At 36.3% G+C, this 24450-nt stretch overlaps 1 protein-coding gene and 1 pseudogene across 3 annotated transcripts; both read left to right on the top strand.

Annotated features, from left to right (window-relative positions):
- On the top strand, nucleotides 3847-11173 carry LOC18789962 (annotated as a pseudogene).
- Nucleotides 16612-24355, top strand: LOC18789739 (protein MEI2-like 4). Of its 3 annotated transcripts, none has more exons than XM_020555950.1 (15): nucleotides 16612-17468; nucleotides 17955-18045; nucleotides 18261-18306; nucleotides 19333-19647; nucleotides 19972-20384; nucleotides 20482-20640; nucleotides 20823-20939; nucleotides 21024-21175; nucleotides 21438-21535; nucleotides 21616-22038; nucleotides 22175-22844; nucleotides 22942-23026; nucleotides 23144-23212; nucleotides 23295-23474; nucleotides 23624-24355. In XM_020555950.1, the coding sequence occupies exons 1-15, from the start codon at nucleotides 17209-17211 to the stop codon at nucleotides 23780-23782; spliced, it is 3237 nt and encodes a 1078-aa protein (XP_020411539.1). In that variant the 5' UTR covers nucleotides 16612-17208; the 3' UTR covers nucleotides 23783-24355. The 3 variants fall into 3 exon arrangements, with proteins under 3 accessions (XP_020411539.1, XP_007225366.2, XP_020411540.1); XM_007225304.2 differs by having other exon boundaries at nucleotides 16613-17468; nucleotides 21628-22038; XM_020555951.1 differs by having other exon boundaries at nucleotides 17387-17468; nucleotides 17896-18045.

The following is a 24450-nucleotide window of genomic DNA, read 5'->3' as shown; positions in this document are numbered from 1 at the left end:
ATCGCTCTCTTATTCTCGAGCCAAACTTAACCCTGCAGCGAGAGCTCATTGAGCATGCAACTACTGAAATAGGACAAGGCCACATTTATTACCCAAACAACATAGGCTCAAGATCCGCAGTGATATCGTCCATTTGCTCGGTTCCTTACTATGTTAGGTTTTTTGGTTATTACTTAGGGCTCGTTTGGTACACCGTATTAGACTCTGGATAGGAGTGAATAATCCATGTCAGGTGTTTGGTGTCAGCTTGTATTATTTAATTACCCGACTATTTTATACGGGTTGGGCTTTTAATACTCTCCTTACCTGACTAACTAATACAACCCACACACTCCGGTTTATATAATACACGCTTAATTATACGGCTAAGCACGCGTTCTACAAAAAAAAATCAAACGCTCTTTTCATCTTCTTCTCCCTAGGGTTCTTCTCTGCTATCTTCTCCATATGTTATTTTCTTCACTCTTCTCCAGGTACTCATCTCTCACTCTCTCTCTCTCTCTCTCTCTCTTTCCTACTCTCTTCAATATGCTTCTTCTCTATTCTTTATATATTTCAATTTTTTAATTAAATTTTTATGGAAATTAGGTTATGTATTTTTCGTTTGTGAAATTAGGTTATGCTTACTTGCATGAATGAAAGCTAAATCATAAAATGACCTGTTTTACAAATAAGAAACATTGGACATGGGATCAATGAATGAATTGCAGAGTCTCAGAGATAGCAATGCTTTATCTTTATGTGAACAGGCACTTGGAAAGTGATCAAATTCCACTGATATTTTTTCCCAAAGACTTTGACCCTTATATTGATTCTATCTTCAATATTCCCACCACCTTAATTCATATGTCCCTTCCTCCTGCGATTTACCCAACCCAAAAAAAATAATAGTAAATAAAACTCGAAGTACATAATAATATATGAACCTTTTATTGCTTTTGTTCTCCTGCTACTTTCTCCTTCTTGTTGTACATGGAAATTTTGATGTCTAGTACAGATATATGCAGATCAATATTCACAGTACAATTCTAATAAAAACAGTACTATAGTTAAACCACATATATTTCTGTATATGCAAGCGGGATGGTATTTTGTAGTCTTCTGTCATGTGTAGAATTCTACTTATTGTTGTATTATTCTAATTTTACATGTAGTCTAGTGCAATGCATAATTATTTATATTGCTAAAATTAATGCATGGTTATTTATATTACTTTTACTGAAAAAATTTCCTCTATATTATGCCTAGATATGGATGAAAGAAAGATTGTGGCATACTTTATTATTAGATTGTGGTTCTTGCATATCATGGTTTGGTGCATGATGTGGTTCATGACAAACTACAATTTGGAACAACGACGCCAACAACGGAATGCCATTAGGAGTCAAAGATTTTTCAGGATTGCAACTCGGTCAAATTATTTAGATAGCATTATAGGAATTGATGACATACAATGTGTGAACCAAATTAGGATGGACAGGAGAACTTTCCATTATTTATGTCAATTAGTCCGTGATGATGGGAGAGTGAGAACAAATGGTTCAGTAACCATTGAAGAACAAGTGTGTATGTTTTTACATACACTCGCACATCATGTGAAGAATCGTACAATGAGTAGTAGATTTAAGCGATCGGGGGAGACTATTAGTAGGTACTTTAATTCAATCTTGGATGGAGTGATAAGATTACAAGGTAGACTTTTGAAGGTGCCGGAACCCATACCTGATAATTGCACCGATAATAGATGGAGATGGTTTAAGGTACTATAAAATTAAATTAAGATTGGCCAATTTTATTATTATATTTATATTTTAAGTTTCTAAGGTACCTTATTTTTTTAATTGAGTAGAAATGCTTGGGGGCATTGGATGGGACTTACATTAGGGTTCGTGTCCCTGAACAAGATAAACCAAGATATCGAACACGAAAGGGGGAGGTTGCAACCAATGTATTAGGAGTTTGTACTCCTGACATGAAATTTATATTTGTTTTCCCTGGTTGGGAAGGATCTGCATCAGATTCTAGGGTGTTACGAGATGCAATTAGTAGACCAACAGGATTAAGAGTTCCTATAGGTAATATTAGATTTTTGTGTTTCATTATGGTAATATTAAGCTTGATTATCTTTTTGGTAAGGTACATAATATTTTGTTTAATTGTTAGGATGTTATTATCTTGTGGATGGAGGGTACACAAATGGTCAAGGATATCTGGCTCCTTACAGGGGTACAAGATATCATTTATCTGAATGGAGGAATAGAAGGGCACCTAATAATCATGAAGAGTATTTCAATATGAAGCATGCTGCTGCAAGAAATGTGATTGAAAGGTGTTTTGGACTTCTTAAGATGTGTTGGGGTATCTTGCGAAGTCCAACATTTTTCCCAATTGAGACACAATGTAAAATCATTACAGATCATTCTACCTCTTTGCCAAGATCAAATCAACAAAACTCAGCTAGCTCAAGTAGTCGACATCGCAAACGAAATGCAGATACTGATATTCAAAAGGAAATGGCTAAAGCATTTGGTGAGATGATTTCTGAGTCTGTTGACCAATTGAAAACTATAACTAATAGTTTGGTGAAAGGATCAGAACCAAGACCTGACATTGCTGCTGAATTGGCAAAGATGGACTTGTCTATTAATGACCAAATTAAGGCACTACGGCTAATTTTGGAGAAAGCAAGTGATGAGAGAACATTCCTGACATTGGATGGTGCTATGCGAAAAGCATTTGTTCTTATCTTACTTGGGGCGAGGGAGCTGTGATTCACTCTTTGATGTAGTTTGGTTCATGAACAACTTTCCCTTTTGCTTTTATCACCTTTGTATGTGATCACTTTGAATTATAAATTATTTGGTACTGTTTTTATTAATGTATGCGAGTATGTTGGGAATTTTTATGAGATACTACAATTATGATAATGGGTTATATGAACAAAAAAATCTTGGCAAAAACAATTGAAAAAACAAATCTTGTCATATGAATCTTACCAAAAAAAAAATTCGTGTAATTTGAATCTTAATTTCCATTAAAATTATCAAAGAATTTTTTTAATTTTAAAAATAGTCTGGTCTGATGTTATTCGGAATATCACCAAACACAGTATAACTTAGTCAGACTATTTATCCGAAATAGCACCAAACGCCTTATAATATTATGGATAAATAGTCAGTACTCTCCGGAACAGATTAATACTATCCGACGGAAAATAGTCAGTACAGTCCGACGTACCAAACGAGCCCTTACCTATTTATTTAGTCCTATTGTAATTGAGATTTATTTCCTATTTGTATTTAGGGTTAACCAATCTTTGTACCTCCTTATAAATACCTCCATATTGGAGAAAAATACATATTTGAAAATCTGCCATATTTTATTTGACTCCGTATAGTTTGGGGGTTTACTGTAGTTAATTCAAATTTTAACTATGCTTTTTAATGTTATATTTATTTATCACTTTTTATAAAACAAATATGATGGATCAATGCACTTCTTCATTTTTAGAGGTCAAATGAGCAAGGGAGGGGGGGTGAAGTTCAGAAGAACTATCCACACATGGCAGTGCTCGTACTATTACAACTTTACAAGATTCCTGGACTTCTCTTTTCCTTATTTCTTTTTCTCTTATGATGGACACTGATCATATATATTTTCTTTCTTTACTAGCTTTGTGGCAAAGAAATCGAATATCTTTTTATCTCTATTGAAGTGGGTTTTTGTGAACTGGGTTCCAAAGCATATATGCTTTACTCTGAATGCGTGTAAGAAAAGCCAAGTGTGGGAGTGGTTTTTATGTTTGCTTTAAAAAGATCTTCTACTGCGTTAGTAAACCTCGTTCATGACTAATTGAGAGGAGATGATGGAAGCTAGAACAGATCGTTTCACTGACACTGTGTTTTCTTGGTCGTTTGAAGACATTTTCAATGAAAATCTTTACAAGAACCAGGTATTTTCATGCACTTTGTTAACGTTTTCTCATGAATGTTATCTACCGGTTTGCCATAGTCTCTGAACCTTTTTTAGTACTGTTTCAGGTGCAAAAAATTCCTGAATCATTTGATTCGGTTAAGCATTATTTTTCTTCTTATTTATATCCATTATTGGAAGAAACTCGAGCACAGGTGCATTCGAGTATGGAAACCGTTGACAGATCACCATTTGCTGAAGTTGTTGCTTTTGAAAAATGCAATCCTTATGGTCCTTATGGGGAAAATGTATATCATATCAAGGTTGATTGCTGGGAAAACAGGGTCAATGATCGTGGCAAGGAACCATACAAAACTTTGCCGGGGGATCTTTTAATTGTCTTAGCAGATTCCAAACCCGAAACGGTTTCTGATTTACGAAGGGTAGGGAGGTCCTTCTGGGCTTTTGTTTCAGTCACATATGTCCCAGAAAATGAGGACGAGGATGACATTGACAGCCCAGAAAATGAGGATGAGGATGACATTGACAACCCAGAAAATGAGGATGAGGATGACATTGACAGTACTTCTCTTTATTTTAGAGTCAAAAGGCATCCAAAGAGTTTGAAGTCAACGATAGCACTCATACATCACTGCTTTTGGTTTTCCTGGAGAATTTAATCCCTAATAGCAGAATATGGAAAGCATTGCACATGTTTGGAAATCTGAAGATTATCAAGGAAGTTTTGTGCACCGATTCTGTGGTATGACCTTAAGGATCAATACTGTAGGTTTCGTAATGTATTGCATTGACTAAAATAAGACCTATTCATGGCATATGAACCATACATGATGCAAGATGTAATGAAATACTCACCACACATCATACCAAAAATATCCGTTGTTATACTTCAGAAACTGACGTTTATTTTTGGGGTGACTGAAAATCTTATGCTTGCTAACAGGCTCAGAAAAACAATTATCTCTGTTCTGAAACGAATGATGACATTCGGGATAAGTGGTTAGTTGAGAGTTCATCATCAGGATTGAATGAGTCCCAAACTGGGGCAGTTTTGGCCTGCCTTGAAAGGCTGCGTTGTGATTCCAAGTCTACCGTGCAACTTATATGGGGTGCACCCGGGACACGAAAAACTAAAACCAGCGCGACGCTTCTTTTTACTCTGTTACGGATGAACTGTAGTACTCTAATTTGTGCTCCAACAAATGTTGCAATAACTGAAGTTGCTTCTTGTGTTCTAAAGATGGTAACTGAAGCAAAGTCCAATTCTTTAGGAGAAATTCTTCTATTTGGGAATAAGGAGCGACTCAAAGTTGGACCACACATTGAAGCTATATATTTGAATGAGCGTGTCAAAAGGCTAAGGGAGTGCTTGGGGCCAGTGACTGGTTGGAGTATTTGCTTCGCTTCAATGATAGGTTTTCTTGAAGATTGTGTTTCTCATTACCATATTTTCTTGGAAAATGAGGGTGTTAGTGAAATGAAAGAGAAAGAATGCAGAACTTACACTCAAGTTATCAAGGGGAAGTGCAAATCATTTCTTGAATTTTTCAGAGATAGATTTGTTTCTACTGCATCAAAGCTAAGACACTGCATTTCTACCTTCTGTACCCATATAGCCAAAAATTACTTTTTGGCACATACTTTCCAAAACATGATTTCTCTCATAGGATTATTTGATTCCATTGAATCATTATTGTTGCATGGTGACATTGTTTCTGAAGCATTGGAACACCTTTGCTCTTGTTCAAAAGTTGAAGTTGTGCCAGAGTCATTTGTAGATAACTCATTTCTGCTGTGCATGAAGAGAAAAGAATGCCTTTCAGTATTACGGACTCTACAGGATTCTCTTAGTGGACTTGACCTTCCAAATTTTAGGAATGGAGAAGCTCTAATGGAATTCTGTTTTCAAAGAGCTTCCTTAATTTTTTGCACTGCGTCGAGTTCGTATAAGCTGCATAGAGTGGCAATGGAGCCACTGACCATTGTTGTTATTGATGAAGCTGCACAATTGAAGGAGTGTGAATCAACAATACCCTTGCAACTACCAGGTGTGAAGCATGCTGTTCTTGTTGGTGATGAATGTCAGTTACCAGCTACGGTGAACAGCAATGTACGTTGATAGTACTTGGTCATACATGTTTCTATATATATATCCTTCGTTTCTCTTATTGCAATTTTTCATTCCACTTCTTAGTCCTTTGCGCTTATACCTAACTTGTTTTCTTCCACAGGTTTCTGTTAGGGCTGGTTTTTCAAGAAGCTTGTTTGAGAGGTTGAGCTCAATGGGCCACTCAAAACACCTTCTGAATATGCAATACAGAATGCATCCCTCAATAAGTTTGTTCCCAAATTCATATTTCTATAACAACCAGATCCTAGACGCTCCAAATGTTAAAAAAAAAAAAAAAAGCCATGAGAAACACTATCTCCCGGGGTCAATGTTTGGTCCCTTTTCTTTTATAAATGTAATTGATGGAAGAGAGGAGAAGGATGAGGATGGACGTAGTAGAAAGAATATGGTCGAGGTTGCTATTATTCTGAAAATACTGCGGAAGCTGTACAAAGGTATGTATATATGTCTAGCTGCTGAGTCATGTTCATGTTCTCAATTCAATGTTTTCAATGATTTTGATTTCCATATTCTTGTAAGAAAAATGTGGGGTTCAAATAGAAAAACTCTTATTTTATATGCTTGTAAGCTTGATTGAACTGTAAGAAATGTTAAAATCTTTGTAATTTTACTCTGCATAAATTTTTTGGTTGGTCTGGAACATTTACGGTGTCAAAGCTATCCTAATTGCTTTTTTTTTTTTGGTGGTTTGGATAATACTGAAAATTCCTGTTTGTATACAGAATGGATTGTTTCAAAACAGAAACTCAGTATTGGGGTGGTATCACCGTATGCTGCTCAAGTAGTTGCAGTTCAGGACAAACTTCCACAGAAGTATGACAAGATGGATGGCTTTACAGTGAAGGTGAAGACGGTTGATGGGTTCCAGGGTGGGGAAGATGACATAATTATTGTGTCCACTGTACGATCTACCATTCGTCAATCCATTGATTTTATATCAAAACCGCAAAGAGTTATGTCGCTCTTACAAGGGCTAGGTATGGTTTTATGTAAACTTGTATCTTTTTGCATCATTGTTGATAAGTTTGGTGAAAATAACTACTCTTCCCTAATGACTTTAGGCATTGCCTTTGGATTCTGGGAAGTGAAAGGACTCTATCTGATAGGGAATCTGTTTGGAAGGACTTGGTCCTTGATGCCAAACGTCGTCAATGCTTCTTTAAGGCTGATGAAGACAAGGATTTGGCCGGGGTCATATTAGAGGTGAAGAAAGAGTTCGACCAATTGGATGATTTGCTTAATTCTAACAGCATATGTTTTAGAAGTTCTAGATGGAAGGTAATCTGTATGTAGTTATTTATGATTTTTTTTTTTCTTCCAAGAACTTCCTGTTCTCATACTTTTCAATATTTGATCTGATGTTGGACTTTCTATTAAATACATACATAGCTTTTTTATTTCATTTTATAATTTTTTTTTTCTTCCCCACAATACATTATTTTTAGGTACATTTCAGTGATAACTTTCTGAAGTCATTCAAAAAGCTGAAGTCAATCAGTTTGAGGAAGTCTGTATTATATCTTCTGCTGAAGCTTTCCGATGGTTGGAGATTTAAGAAGCCAAATGTTTGTGGAAGCTCTTCACCAATCTTGAGGCAATATAAGGTTGAAGGTCTATACATTGTTTGCACAACTGACATTGCAAAGGATGTGAAATACATTCAAATATTGAAGATTTGGGACATATTGCCTCTAAGGGATATTCCAAAATTGGTAAAACGTCTAGAGAATATTTTGAAAAGATATACAGATGATTTTATCAATCGGTGCAAGGAGAAATTAATTGAGGGGTATGTTGTTTGCATTCTCGTGTATTCTTTTGAACATACTATATAATATGGATTGATTCCTTTTGGATATGAAGGTATAAATACTTCTTCATGTTTGAAATTCTAAACTAATTTTTACATTTCTTTGTCATTTGTGACTAGTAATTTGGAAGTTCCCAAGAGCTGGCTACCCTCTTTGGACATTGTCCGGTTCAAGGATCTTAGCATCACTGAAAACCAGAGTGATTTAGTTGGTGATAATGATTCTGACCGTAGAAGTTATGTTGACAATGCACAGGTCAGCGAGAGTTTGCAGCTCATGAAATTTTACTCCTCGTCATCTGGTGTAGTAAACCACTTGCTTTCTGACCATGAGGGTAGAGAGTTGGATCTTCCATTCGAACTTACAGACCAGGAAATGGAGATTATTCTTCATCGTAAAAGTAGCTTTATATTTGGACGGTCAGGAACAGGTAAGACCACGGTTTTAACCATGAAATTGTTTCAGAATGAACAACGTTACCAATTGGCAGTGCAAGGATGCGTTAGTTGTCAAAATAGCATGGTTGAGCAGAGTACTTCAGCTACTAAGGGAACTCTTCACCAACTTTTTGTGACCGTGAGTCCTAAACTGTGTTTTGCCATCAAGCAACATGTTTTAAACTTAAAAAGGTATGTGGAATATTCAACAAAAAGATACTGCATTTTTCTTTTCTTTTGTTCGGTTGCAGGGTATTCGATTGTGAATCATGATACAATATTATTCTTGAAGGATACATTAGGAATCTTTATTTCTGTTGCTCAAGCAAAATTTTCTTTCTTGTTCCACAAGTTGCTGACTTTCGTATATTCGCAGTTTTGCATGTGGTGGAAGTGATTCAACTGAAAAGAGTTTGATTGATATGGCTGATTTTGATGAGGAGGAAGCCCAATTCAAGGATATCAAGGATTCATTTCATGATATTCCTCCCAATTCTTACCCTCTTGTCATAACATTCCATAAGTTCTTGATGATGCTTGATGGAACACTGGGGAACTCATACTTTGAACGATTCCTTGATGCAAGAAAACTTTCACACGGTCAATTGCAAAGTTCAAGATCAATTTCTTTGCAGACCTTTATAAGGACCAAGGAGGTGAAGTATGAGAGATTCAGTTCATCTTACTGGCCCCATTTTAATATCCAGTTAACAAAGATGCTCGAAGCTTCAAGAGTCTTTACAGAGATAATATCTCATATTAAAGGTGGTTTGGAAGCTATGGAAGCAGGTGATGGTAAACTCAATCGCGAGGACTATGTTCGATTGTCAGAGAGCCGGGGTTCCAATTTAAGCAAGCAAAAGAGAGAAGCAATATACGATATATTTCAGGCTTATGAAAAAATGAAGATGAAAAATGGTGAATTTGATCTGGGTGATTTTGTAATTGATCTTCACCATCGTCTGAGGCATGAAAAATATGGGGGTGATCAAATGGACTTTGTTTATATCGATGAGGTTCAAGATCTCACAATGAGTCAAATTGCTCTATTTAAACATATGTGCATCAATATTGAAGTGGGATTTATTTTTTCTGGTGATACAGCACAAACAATTGCAAGGGGTATTGATTTTAGGTTCCAAGATATACGACATTTGTTCCACAAGAAGTTTGTGTTGGAATCAAGAAGCAATAAGCTTGAAGAAAGAAAGAAAAGAAAAGGGACAAAAGCAATAAGCATGCGAGAGGCTTTTTCTAAAAAAAATTTAATTTATTTTAGAATTAAAAACTATAATGTTCTATAAAAATAGGATCCATTATTTGATTTTTCTTTTCATTTTTAATTTTTTATATATGAAAAAGTGTGAATTTACCATATTATCCTCATTTGATTAATAATTTCAATTCTTAATATTTGCATTAACTAAGAGCATTTTCTGGTATTTTGAATGTTTCACCATTCTCTGCCTTTTCCTTTATATATATAGATAACATATTATATTCCCATCAACTTTCCATATTAATATCATATCAAAGTGTAATGGACAAGGATCATGATTGCCACATTAAAATGGTCATGGAGGATTGACCGCATGCCTCTGCTTTTCTTTCTTCCATCAACACAATGGTTAGTAATATAAATAATAGTGTAGCAGAAAAAATTATACTAAGAGCTTCTCGTGCTAATAACGTGTTGTAATAAATGAATGGTATATACGGGAATATTGAGTTGCACGTAAAGTAATGAGACAAAATATTTAATGAGGTTCGATCATGCCTACATCTTCGGAGAGCAGCATCAATAACTTTTCCACTATGTAAAATAATAGGGCTATAACTTTAGTGTTTACAATCTCTATAACTCATTGATTTTTCTCTCTTAGAAAATTCTCTGCTCTCACTCTCCTTTCTTTCTCCCTTTCTCTCTACATGGGCTCTCTTTCTTCTCTTAGTTGGTGCAAGAAGCATTTGCAAAAGGTGGAAGCTTTTTATAGGCAAATGTCAAGCCATTCCTGTGAGTGTGCAGGAAAGCATTATGCACCAAAGTCTTCAAATCAATAGTAAGTGGACTCCACATGTTTATTTTTTACAAGAATTATCTTACTCCATTTAGTCCTTTCTTTTTTTAATTTTGTGGACTTCCTTTACTTGAACATTGGGTACAAATATTGTTGATGGTAAGCTAAGAGTTGTTTAAAGTTAAAAGCTATCACATTATCTTTTATCATTATACTTTGACGAATTTATACACTATAGTATATCTGACATGTCTTATTTTAACATCAGATTCGATGAAATACATAAAATGTCACCAATTATCCAACCAAGAAAGATTATTGTGTCTCTATATGACAGTTCCTAATTAAGTGTAGTAAAATCCGATTAAATCGAGTGAGCTAGACAGTTCCTCATCCTCATATTTGGTACTGATATTGGACTCGTTGCGATGAGAGGAAGAGGAACAGATCAATTGGTGGGGCTGAATCAAAAGCCCTTTGAAGCCTTCAAATCTGACGAAACCGAGCCCAATCTATCAAATTAAACCAATGGACCTTAGACTAAAACAAGAAGCTCCTTAGAAGACTTCAAACCAGCTTGTTCTTTCTTTGTTTTTTTTTTTGGTTTTTTTGTTTTAAAATTAAAAAAAGAACCAAGGTTTTGCTGCCTCTTGTGATTAAACATATCCTCAAACGTTGAAAACATTAAACAAGTACATCATAGGGGAGAATCTCATAGGGTGGCTCGCCACCATGTAGGAATCCGAACAACAAGAGACTCTCAGAGCAATCTATCATTGCACCCACATGGCTTTCATTAATCATTCTTTCTAGTTAATGTTTCTTTTTTCCTCTTAGGATTAAAATTAGTATTTTAATCCCTTTCTTCCGGCGGACAGTTATGTTCCTTAGTTTGTAGTTTAGACTCCAGACAAAGCATCTCCCAGTCTTGCTGTCCGGGGTTTAAGGAAAAGCTAATTATTAACTAACTTATGCTTTTCTTCTTTCTCTTTCTTTTTTAGTGTGGAGGAGCTAAGTACATAAATCATGCAGTTGAATCTGAACACAAATTAAAATGAGAATTGGAGTAGTTCATGTGTAAAACCTAGCTAGGTTATGGAGCAGTCGGTGAGCATAAATATATATATATATATATATATCTGATTGCAGATATATATGAGATGTGGTGGTTGTCTCTCCCCTGTCCTTTTGTTGGTTCAAAGTGACTTGATCTGCACAGCTTTTTACATGGATGGGATGCACGCAGTTAAGCTGTCAATTTGTGCAGTGGACAGCAAAACTAAGATCACGCAACTTATATATATCGTACCACGATGACCTAGTTAGCTTAGCTTTTAGATGCTGGCCACCGCAACAGCAACAAAGAAACTGTCCTGCTTAATTAATTGGTAATGACTTGACTTGGCACCCTTTCATTTTGACGAGAGAGAGAGAGGGAGGACTTGGCATGTACCCAACCCAAGTTCCAAATTACCTTATGGCCATGGTTGATGATAATATAAACAATTGGTTAAAAGAAAAGAAAAAAAGCTAAAGAAAGACAGAAAGATATAGTGAACAAATCAAATCAAATCTAGGGTGTTAAGGAGTTACCCCGTCTCAATTAGATTGATTAGTAAAAAGTGTCTCACTTCCTTCCTCAGAGTAGAGACGTACCGAGTTACTACTGCATGCGTGCGGTGGGTCTGAGTAGCTAGCTATTGATCAGCTGTATTGCTCAACAAATCTGCCAAAAGAGGCTAAAGCCACCACTCTCCTTGTACGAGGCTATGATCGGGTCAAAATTAATAAAGGTCCCACATATACGAATCAACAAGTACTCACGCTACTCTTGCAAGAGGATATTGCGGTGAGTCACAACTTACAAGTCTTCATGTACGTACAAGGCATGGCTATATTCATACCTCACCCAATTCAACTGATTAATACTATATCTTTATCATTGTTAGTACCAATAGCTTAAAATTTAATGATTTTTAAAATAAATAAATAAAAACAAAAAGAAGAAAGCAAACAATCAAAACTATAACTTCCACGTTTATGATCTACACGTGGATATCATTCATTAGTTTTAAATAACGGGAAATATATATATATATATTAAAAAGGCCTTCAAGAAGCACATATTGTAGGCCATATAGGTTTTTTTTTCTTTAAAAAAACTGGCCAGAAGGAAGCAACTCTTGTTGTTGGCCAATATAGATACAGGTTTTTCCTTCAAAAGTTACCCCACCTTAGTCGTGGTTGTTGTTCTGCCTGTGGTTAGTACTATAGGGCCTTTAACTGTAATGGCGCTTAAATTTATACTCGAGTTTTTTTAATTTATTCTTCTAAGTCTCCCATTCAAACACGAATTAGAAACCCAAAATAAAAGTGGAGTATAATGTTGCAGTTACACCTAATGCATTTTTAGTAAGAAAAATAATGAAGAAACGACATTTGTTACTAGGACGAGTGCATATAGTGCATACAGAAGCGTGAAGACACGTGGACCTTAAAATTAGGAAAGCCAAACAAGAAGACAGCCAGCAAGACCCAACAAGGCAGCGGCAAGGCATCCATAAATAAATGGATTTTCAGCCGTTTTATGAACTATGTCCCATTGAACTCAACTTCCCGAACTAAAAAATCGGCTAATTTAGCACTTGGAATTATTAAAACAACCAATTTAGCTACTGTTAAATTTTTTGAATTGCATCCATTTTTTCGTCCAAACAGTCACTTGTCCTTCACTGGATTTTCTACTTGATTTTAATATTATTATTATTATTAAAAACTAAAATAATAATTTGGGCATGTTTCTCAAAGGTGAACTCTTGCTTATCGTGTATTTGGGCATGTTTTTCATACCCTGGTATTTGAAATTCCAGTTTTCGTTCCTAAAAAAAAATAAAGCTTATTGCCTTGTTCGTGGCTCAAATTCCAAAACCCTAGAAGCTAAACGTGACGTCATCGGCCAAGAACAATTAGACCCAGAAGCACCCACTTCATGATTCAAACTAATTTGGTTTGAGGAAGGCTCGTTTGGGGGCTTGGCGGCCCTCGACGAATCCAATCTCTGGTTGAATTTTTGGCTACATAGGTTCGGGTTTTGATGATGATGAAGCCATGGTGTTGTCTACGGGGTTTGAGTTGTGGTTATTGTGTTTCTTAAACGGAATTTTGGGGAGGAAGAAGGGAAGAGAGGGGGTGGTGGCTGGGTTTGGGCAAGGGGAGGTGAGGATGGTGGCTGGGGGTGGCTGTGTTCCCTTTTGTTTCATTTTTCTATTGGCTAAATATTTTAGCTTTGGCTTTTTGGACGGAAAAGAAGATGAAATTCAAAAATTTAAACGACAAGGGCTATATCCGCTGTTCAAATACATTCAAGTGCTAAATTGACTGATTTTTTTAGTTTGGGGCATTACGTACGATTGGGGTACTAGTTCAGAAGGTGTACGTCAATTTACTCTAAATAAATTTCTATCCCATATGAATTTTCTATACAATTTTTTTTTGTATATATTTTCTTTGACTTTCTATCATTATCTTACTCCATTTAGTCCTTTCGTTTTTAATTTTCTTGCACTTCCTTTACTTTTACATTGCCTACAAATATTGTTGATGGTGAGCTAAGAATTCTTAAAGTTAAAAGCAATCACATTATATCTTTTATCATTATACTTTGACGAATTCATACACTATAATATATCTGATATGTCCTATTTTATTTTAAAGGTTATCTAATAAGGCTCTCATTCTCATTGATGGACCAATCATAACATCATATTTGATGAAATACATAAAATGTGACCAATTAACCATGAAAGATTATTACATCTCTATATGATAGTTCCTAATTAAGTGTAGTAAAATCATCACGCGACATGCGTATGTGATCTTAAAATATATCTAACACAAATTATAGGACTTATAATACATTTATTAACAATTGTTCAAGTATTATTATTTGGATGAGAACCGTAATATTATGTTGGGTTGTTATTTGCTGTTATCGACACACCAAAAATAATCTTCAACAAATAAAGACTGCATAGGAAATTTAGTTTCTTTAACTGCATTGAAGAAGTTGAGTATAAGAATGCAGTCTCGTATATAGTAACAAAGTCGCATGAGAATTTAAGATTATCTTGACTCTGGCTCGTACGTATTTATCAACTTCATCTTTAATTCATTGCATGTTTCCCTTTATTTTCATCAAGTCACATACATAGCCTCAAAATTAAAGTGTTTTTCATCTATATATCTATATATCTATATATATAAAGCAAAAGGCAGAGAATGGTGAAACATTCAAAATGCCAGAAATATCTTTGGTTAACGCAAACATTAAAAATTAAAAATATTAATTAAATGATGATAATATGGTAAATTCACACTTTTTCATATTTTAAAAAATTAAAATCTATATATATAAAGCAAAAGGCAGAGAATGGTGAAACATTCAAAATGCCAGAAATACCCTTGGTTAACGCAAACATTAAAAATTAAAAATATTAATTAAATGATGATAATATGGTAAATTCACACTTTTTCATATTTTAAAAAATTAAAATTAAAAGAAAAATCAGATAAAGAATCCTATTTTTATGGAACACAACTAACCATTATCTTTTTTAATTCTAAAATAAATTTAATTTTTTTTTAAAAATAAAGCATCTCGCAAGCGCGTATAAAGAAACTAGTGAAAATTAAGTGCAAATTAATGGACCATGCCTATTACTGTAGCATTATGCCCCGTATAAATATGAGATGGTCAATTTATCTACTACCTCAACAAGAAATTATAAAATACTATGATCATGTATTCCATCATCTCTCTACTTCAATATGATGTGTGCAACCGAATAGGATAATCATATATAAACCTGAACCAAGCAATGCCTTTTAAAATTAAAAATTAATTAAAGGACAGTGCTACTTGATTAACGTATAAAGACCATCTAAGCGTGTCAAAGATTAAATGTTATTTTACTAAGTTATTCATGTGAAGCTTCCCTGATAAACTCTTTTAAGAATTAAGAGGCCAATGTACCCTCTACATCTGGAAATTAATATGAGAAAAAAAAATGTGTACACCTTGCAAGCATCAAAGGTGAACAGACTCCGTTTTTATGTCTTTGTCTTTGTATATTTTATTGGCTTTTCAAACAGCCATTAAAGACATTTACTATTATCACAACCATTAATTATGAGCAACATCACCTCTCTCTCTCTCTCATCTAATAAATCCTTATTTTTTTAAAAAAATTATTTTATTTTTTGATAATACGATATTCTAAATTATTACTCTAATGTGGAACATTGAGGATAAAAACTCTCATGTAAGGAGGCAAACACCATACATTAACTAACTGACCTAACACACATTTGTCCTGATAAAGATTAATTAAGTGTCAAGGAAAATTCATAACTTACCGAAGATTAAATTTGTTGCTCTGTCTCGCTAAGAATGAAAGGTTTTTTTTAAATTTTTTTCTCTTGTGATTTCTAAATATAATATGCTATATCAGTATCTTTTTCGACATGGTATATAATTCAGTACTCTTTGTAAATGGCACATTCAACTTTATTGTCGGTGTATTATTAAGTAATAATTAAACAAAATATATTCCGGTTTGAAATATACAACACATTATATGAGTTCTTTCTGCAAGTCACATAATTCATCGTGATTTGCCTGACCATACCAAATCTGGACCAACCCAGAACCCACCCAGCCACAGTTTTTATCAGCACTAACTAATCCGGTCCGATTTTTTAATACATTTTTGTTTTGAGCATGAGAGATGGGCTCTTTTGTAATTTTATAGCGGTGAATGATAGGCAGGCAGAACCTATTAGCGGCCACGTGTCCACGTGAACAGAGAGTTCACGTTTTCCATTACATCACTAATAAGTAGGGATATCATTTTTCGGTTTGTCTATTATGGCCACTTAACTGCCATTATGATTGTCGCCACGTAATCAGGTAAACAGAATCCTGATTGCATTTTGTACAAAGGAAACGGTTACAGCGGCTCCCACCTGGACGCGTGTCTAATAATATCTAAAACTACGTTTCTCATCCACAAAACCGAAAACAACAGCGTGTTTCCGGTTGCAGCAGATTAGTTTCTCCCCGATTGCAGTAACAATTTAAACCGCGCACGTATCTCGAGGCGTGAGAGAGAGAGAGAGAGAATTTCTAATTTCCGTATGGTACCGAACCCCATTGGTCACCCTCAGGGCTCAGCTAAATTACCTAAAAAGTAACTGCCGTTTCGACAAGTCTATCACAAAAAGAAAGGGCATATCCGTCAATTGAGAAGCGACCGGCTCAACTCAAACTCAAAAGCCTTTATCTCTCTCCTCGCATTGCCAGCGTGGCGTCGAGACAGAGAGATAGTTACCAAACCCAGCAAGGCCCTCTACTCTGAGACCACACAACGGATTGGGATTTAACGGCGTTAAACAGTTTTAACGGCCACCCCCCCGTTTCTCTCTCGTGTTTGTAGTAGCCTGGTCTAGTCTGTCTGGTTTTTATTTTTCTTCCGTTTGTCCGGAGGAGAGAGAAAGCCCAAACAAAATAAATAAATAAAGGAAAAAGCGTATCCCTCTCTCTCTTTCTTTCTCTGGCGAGGGCTTGGATTCTCGCCGGAGAATTCCATAGATTCCGACGAGATAAAGCTTCGGTGGAGCTGGAAAGAGGAAGAGGGAGACCAAACGTGTAGCTTGTGAGCAAATTAAACCCAAAAAAAAAGAAGAAAAAGAAAAGAGAAGAGGAAGCAAGAGAATGAAGGCATAAAGGAAAAAAAAAAGAAAAAAATGGTTAACGTGCAATGCAGGGAAAAAGAGCATCAAAGAAGCTTAAGAGGATCTTACACGGCACAGATGCCTAGATGATCCCTTCTCCAATCCCCTTGCCTTATGCCGTAATTTATTCGATTTTTTATAGTCTCTCCCTCCGCTTCCTCCTTGTTTTAAATTCCTCTCTCTCTCTCCCGTCTCTCCCATCTCTCTCTGTGTCTCTGTCTGGTCTGTCTTCGATATCATACTCCAATTGCGATTTCAACGTCTGTGTTTGGCTGTTCGTTCATCCTCTGACCGATTCCTTCCGCAGCTCAGCTCAGACTTTGATTTCGTATCAGCAAGTTCACAGGTAAGCTCCGGCGTTACCTCTTTACTGAATTTTGCCTGAGTAATTTTCCTTTTTAATATGTTTGGTTCGATTGCTGCTCGTGATCTTGCTGATCTTCGTGAGAATTGCTCGCAGATTTGCTACTAAATGAATTCTGTAATTGTTTATGATTTGGTAATTACGATAGAAATGCATTCCTATCATCTCTTATATTAAATGATATTTTCATTTCTCTGAATTCGTCATAATTTAGCTACTTATGGTCGAGATCTTAAGCTCATTCCAGCTGTAGATTTTTTTTCCCTTTTAATTCTAGCTTAAAGATTTCACGTATCTCCTTGTCTCCCCCTGAGCACCTAATTCTAGGAAGCATAATCAAAGTTGTCAAAGCATGTTATGATTTTTGGCGTGCGGCTCTTTTTAATGCTGGAAGAACAATTTTGATTAGGTTTAGGCGTGGCCACGCGAGATGGAGAGCCTTTTCTGAAATAATTTTGGTTTGTGCAGCCTGAGTTTCGTCATGCCATCTGAGATAATGGACCTCAATGGTTTGTCCTCCTCGTCGTTGTTCTCCGAGGATGTATCTTTTCCAAACGAGGTACCAATAGTTGTGCATCCTTCTGTTCCCAGCTGCAGTTCAATCGATTGTCTATTACTGAATTCACTGTTTTATTCTATTAATATAGACTCTTTACTTTTTCGGTTTATGTTGTTCTAGTGCATTCGTTATTGAGAATCTTAAGTTTCATCTTTCATTTTTATCTGTTAGCTAGTTCTCGTTGTACTTATTCTCTGTGTTGAAATCTTTGGCAGAGGCAGGTTGGGTTTTGGAAGTCAGATAATATGCCCGATAATCATGGTCAGTACCATCAATCTATAACTGCTGTCTTATCGTTTTGGTCCGTAAATAGTATTCGTTTGCAGTCTTACCATTTAATTCTTATCCAACCTGTCGTTAAACCATCGCCTTAGAGTGCATTAATGACTAACTCTGAGAATATTTTCTTTTTGGTAAAAACTCACTCTGACAATTTTGTTGAACTAAGATCATTGCAATTAATTCACATGTGTGACAAAGTACCCGACAGTTGTAATTTTCTGTTCTTTTTCTGGTATCCAACCTGTCATGAAGTTTCCCTTACCGTTTTTTATTATTTCCATTTTAGTCAAGATGTTTCTCTACTTGCGTTCATGCCGAAAATTTTGTGCCATCAGCCCTAGTAAGCATCTTAGGTACTGATACAGTAACTGGATTTACCTCGAGTTTCCAGAAGTTGTTCTCACCATCCCCGAAAAGAGATGGTGATATGTGGTATTGATAGGGATTTCAGTGTTGAGGTCTGAATTTTGAGCAGGCAATATGAGCTGTGATGACCATGACTTGATGGGTTTTGATCCACATGATGAAATGTATGATTACAGTGATAAAGATAAGGAGTGGAGGAATAAATGAGAGGATGATTGCAATAACAATTTTCTATTGAGCTAATTAATCGTAAATCTTCAATATTGAGTGAATTCTATCTGAGTTTCTGACTGCGGTTAATATAACCTTTTGCCTTTTCGAACTGTCTGTCTCCATGGGTCTCATTTTATGGAATTTTAGAAGAGTGTGTGTTTTCGTTCTTGTTAAAGCATTTATAAATTTTCATATTCATGCCTATAAATTAAAATAGGCTGCCAGGAGTTTGGCGTGGCCCCTCAGTGCTAAGTTCCACCAAAGCTAATAATGCATTTGTACTCCTAGTATGTAGGTGTCAAGTTCTATTGGTATAATTTATGGGTGATCACGATTAAGTCCTGAATCAATGCCATAACTCTATGAGTTAGAGTTTTCTGGCCCCTCTTTTGTACCTAATATGCCCAATTCTAATTTTGTGAACAGCCAGTAAGAAGTCACTTGCGTCATCATCTCTAGAGAAGTGTCAAACAGTGAAGTCTTTGGACCATCCCGAATTTTTCTTAATGCAAGACCAGCAAGTGCATCCCAGCTTCAATAGACAAGCAGTGGGGGCAGAGAGAGCCTTAAGTCATTCCTTGAGTTTATCGAGAACCATGAGCCATGATGTAGCAGCAAGATCGAATGTAAATGTTGAGACAGCATCTTATATTGGAGAAGTTGGTAAAGTCAATATGATGGGAGCCCAGTATGAGAGTAGCCTCTTCTCAAGTTCATTGTCAGAGCTATTTAGTAGGAAGTGTAAGTCTTCTCACTTCAGTCTCCCTTGTGTGCACATCTGTATCCAGTGTCAACTAATATGCTTGAACTTTATATGAAGTATCATTCAACTATCTTAATGAATATTGTGTTCGCCGCTGTAGTTTCTTTAATAGATTCAGTTTCATTGCATATTTACAACGTGATTTTTGTTGAGTTTCTACTGTAGTGATATTATTGTCGAACAATATGGCCAGTCTGTTGATATCCACTATGTTCTACGCTGTAGTTTCTTTGATTGATTCAGTTTTGTTGCTTATTTGCTATGTGGTTTTTTTATTAAAAAATTGAAATTTTCTGATGCAGTAAGATTATCGTCGAACAATACACTATATGGCCATTCTGTTGATACTGTTGCCTCCCACTATGATGAAGATGAAGCTTTTGAATCTCTTGAAGAAATTGAGGCCCAAACCATCGGAAACCTCCTCCCTAATGATGATGAATTACTTTCAGGAGTTACTGATGGGCTCGACTATAATGTCCAAATCAGTTCTGGGGATGATATGGAGGAGTTGGACCTTTTTAGCAGTGTTGGAGGGATGGATTTGGGAGATGGCGGTTTGTCAGCTGCTCTAAAGGATTCTGAGTCTCCTGGAGGAGTTTCTAATGGTTCAATAGTTGGAGAACACCCTAATGGTGAACACCCTTCTCGGACATTGTTTGTGAGAAATATAAACAGTAACATTGAAGATTCTGAGTTGAGAACCCTGTTTGAGGTATGCTAGATGTTTTAGTTGTGGAATTTATATTCATTTTCAGTATTACATGCTGTTTGGGCATTGACTATTGCAATTTCATAACTGGAATATGCAGCAATATGGAGATATCCGCACTCTTTACACAGCCTGCAAGCATCGTGGTTTTGTTATGATATCCTATTATGACATTAGAGCATCCCGGAATGCAATGAAAGCACTGCAGAACAGACCATTGAGGCGCCGGAAGCTCGACATACATTACTCGATTCCAAAGGTTAGTTCCCACGATATTATCCCTCTAAATGTTGATATAACTATGTTATTTACTGTTATGATGGTTGCTTTGAGAATGTCAGTATTTTTTCATGACAATTGATTTTTATTTGGTAATTTATACATCATTTTATGTCGTGCATGAACTTTTTATTTGACTTATTGTGTGGGTTCTCTTGTTAGGACAACCCTTCTGAGAAGGATGTTAATCAGGGAACTCTGGTGGTTTTTAACCTGGATTCTTCTGTTTCAAATGATGAACTATGCCAGGTTTTTGGTGTCTATGGAGAAATCAAAGAGGTATACGTTTTTGCCATTTCTTATAATTGTGCACGGCAAAAGCATTAGCTCTAATGCATTGTCATTCTTGAACCTGGATTGCAGATCCGTGAAACCCCAAACAGAAGTCATCACAAATTTATTGAATTTTATGACGTTAGAGCTGCAGACGCTGCTCTTAATGCGTTAAACAGGAGTGATATTGCTGGGAAGCAAATTAAGCTTGAGCCAAGCCGTCCTGGAGGTGCAAGACGAAGGTATGGTCCTAGAACAATAACTTTGCCTTCATTCCTTGTATATTTATTTTCTTTGTTTCTTTTTACTCAAGCCTTGTGTTGAAATGTCATTTAAGTTATGTCAAGAAAGCAACCAAATACTTTTACACACTTCTGTGGGAGAAATTTTTTCACTAATCTAGCTTTGCTCAATATTATGTGCTGAACTGAGCTTTAGGTTTAGGTCCACTTTTGATATATTAATAATATTCCTTTCGTCTTGTATTTGTTTTTTTCACTGCAGCTTTGGGGTACAGTTATCTCCAGAGTTGTTAGAGCAAGATGAATGTGGCCTTTATTTGCAGCAGAGCAGCCCTCCTAACTGTGTCACTGGTTTTTCTGGTAAAGTGTTTGTCTTAAAAACCTCATGCTCATTGAATCTAGTTCTGAAGCACAGAAAATCCTTATTTGGTCTCATAAAGAGTTGTTAACAGGCCCAGTTCCGCATGGACCAGTTACATCCAGTTGCACAGATAATGGAACTATCATGGCTGTACACTCTGCAGTACAAGCTGCATCCCTTGAAAACATGTTTCACCATGGGATCTCTTCTAGTGTTCCTAACGGCTTATCTTCTGTGATGAGAGCTGAATCAGTTGGCAATCTGTCTGGCCCTACTGAGTCCACTCATTCACCAGGCTCGCTGAAATTTGACATCCATGGCACACCAGCCTTTCATCCTCATTCACTTCCAGAGTATCAGGATGGTTTAACTAATGCTGTCAACTGCAGTTCACCGGGCACTGTATCTGCAAGTATCAATGCCAGACCACAAGAAAGAATTGACAACAGGCACTTAACCAGAGTAAGCTCAATTGGGCGTTCAATTGAACTCAATGAAAGCGGTAAGTGAATGAATCACAAAGTACACACTTCTTTAATTTTCTTCAGTTTGATGTCTTTTTTTTTTTTTTTTTTTGGGTTTTGTTTTGTAGATATATCTTTTCTTATTTTGATCATCTGTTTTTGCTATCTTCCCAGTTTTTGGCTCTACTGGTAATGTTAACTACCCTATTCCTGGACATCATTATGCATGGAACAATTCCTATCACCCTCAGGCTCCAGGAATGATATGGCCAAACTCACCATCATTTGTTGACGGCCTTTCTTCAGCTCATCCTATTTCTGCAGCCCATCCCTCAACGCGGGTTCATGGACTTCCTAGAGCACCATCTCATATGTTAAACCCAGCTTTAGCCATACATAACCATCATGTAGGGTCAGCACCAGTGGTTAATCCGTCTCTCTGGGACAGGCGACGTGCATATGCAGGGGAATCCGCTGAGGCATCTGGATTTCATCCTGGCTCTCTTGGGAATATGAGAATGTCAAATAACTCACCACATTCAATGGAATTTGTTTCTCATAACATGTTTCCCCACGTTGGTGGAAACAGCATGGACCTGCCAATTTCCCACAAAAATGTAGGACTCCAGACCCATCATCAGGGGTGCATGATGTTTCCTGGAAGAAGCCAGATGATTCCCGTTATGAATTCATTTGATCCGCCTACTGAACGTGCACGAAGTCGTAGAAATGAAGGCAGTGTTAATCAGGCTGACAATAAGAAACAGTATGAACTTGATATTGACCGCATAATGCGAGGGGACGACAACCGAACAACACTTATGATAAAGAACATTCCTAACAAGTAAGTGGCCTGAATAGAAAGTTCATATTTTTTAATGCCTCCTTCTATTACTTTCTTGGCACTTATGATTCTCGGATGAATGTGTTTGAATCGACAGGTATACTTCAAAGATGCTATTGTCTGCCATTGATGAACGCCATCGAGGAACTTATGATTTCATTTATCTACCAATTGATTTTAAGGCAAGTGACATCCTGTTTGGATTATTTTCTTTGATATTGTTGAGAACTGAACATGGAAAGTAAATTTAATATCAAATTTGTTCTGTCTGATGAACATGGTATTCATATCTGTTGCAGAACAAATGCAATGTGGGTTATGCATTCATCAATATGACTGATCCTAGGATGATCGTTCCATTTTACCAGGTTTGTTTTCTTTTCTGTAAAGCTTTAAAAATATAAAAGGCATGTGCAAATTAAAGCTAAAAGAATTGTCTGATTTTTGCAGGCATTCAATGGGAAGAAATGGGAGAAGTTCAATAGTGAGAAGGTGGCATCACTTGCATATGCCCGCATTCAAGGAAAAGCTGCTCTGATTGCACATTTCCAGAATTCAAGCTTGATGAATGAGGATAAGCGATGCCGTCCCATTCTCTTTAATACTGATGGCCCAAATGCCGGTGATCAGGTATGCCGATGGTGACAGAACATGCACACTTGATTCAAATGGCAGTAAATGGTGCACTTTCTAAATTTAAAAATATATCCAAATAAATGAGAATAACAGTTATTACCGTGACATAGAGAGATTACATGCTGACTGTTCTTGATCAACAGGTGCCCTTCCCAATGGGGGTTAATGTTCGCACGAGACCAGGTAAAGCTCGAACAACCACCCATGAGGAGAACCATGTTGGAAGCCCACCAAGTTTCGGAGACGGGGAGCATTCTTGCAACGGAGAGACAACTACAGGTTCTGCTAAGGAGTCAGACTAAGCGCCGCTTATTTTTTCTCGGCACTAACCTTATAGTACAGAAGATTCTAATTTGCTTCCACCCTGAATCTTTGGTGACGCATATTTAGGGTGGCTAAAGAGGGCCAATGAAAGTCTCTTTCAGGGTTTCTTACAGACCTGTTTTAAACCTTAGAGGATGAATGCTTAGCCAACGCTAAGCGATTTTCCAGTTTTCTTTCACCATTTTTCTTTTAAATTCTGAAACAGTTAGGAGAAAAGACAAAAGACGAAAAGGAGCATCAGCTGGAGCTTCAAAATTTTGGATGGTCGTAAGAGTATTATTTTAAGAGGCAAAGAAAAAGTATTCTAGTGTATAGGAGTTTCTGAGCAGTGAAGAGATTCTACAAATGCTCTCTATTTTTTTCCCCATTTTGCAAATTTTCTTTCCCGGTTATGTGTTATTTAGTTATTCGGAAGCCAATTTGTAACTATTAAGATATCAGAGTTTTAAATTTTTTTTTTTTTTTTAATAACTACTCATTATTCTTGTATTGTCGACCCCTTAATAATCCTCACTTGTGAATCCCATACTCCCCCTTTTTGCACCTGCTTAGTTTGCACGGATTCCATGGGATGAATATCTTCGCTATATTTTGATCGGAAAATGCGAGTCACAGTTGTTCATGTGTTTCGACCCCAAAAAAAAGT

This window comes from Prunus persica, chromosome G1 (assembly GCF_000346465.2).
Source record: "Prunus persica cultivar Lovell chromosome G1, Prunus_persica_NCBIv2, whole genome shotgun sequence".
NCBI classification, from domain to species: Eukaryota; Viridiplantae; Streptophyta; class Magnoliopsida; order Rosales; family Rosaceae; genus Prunus; species Prunus persica.
Note: the sequence above shows the minus strand (reverse complement) of the source record. Positions and strands in the feature narration are given on the sequence as shown.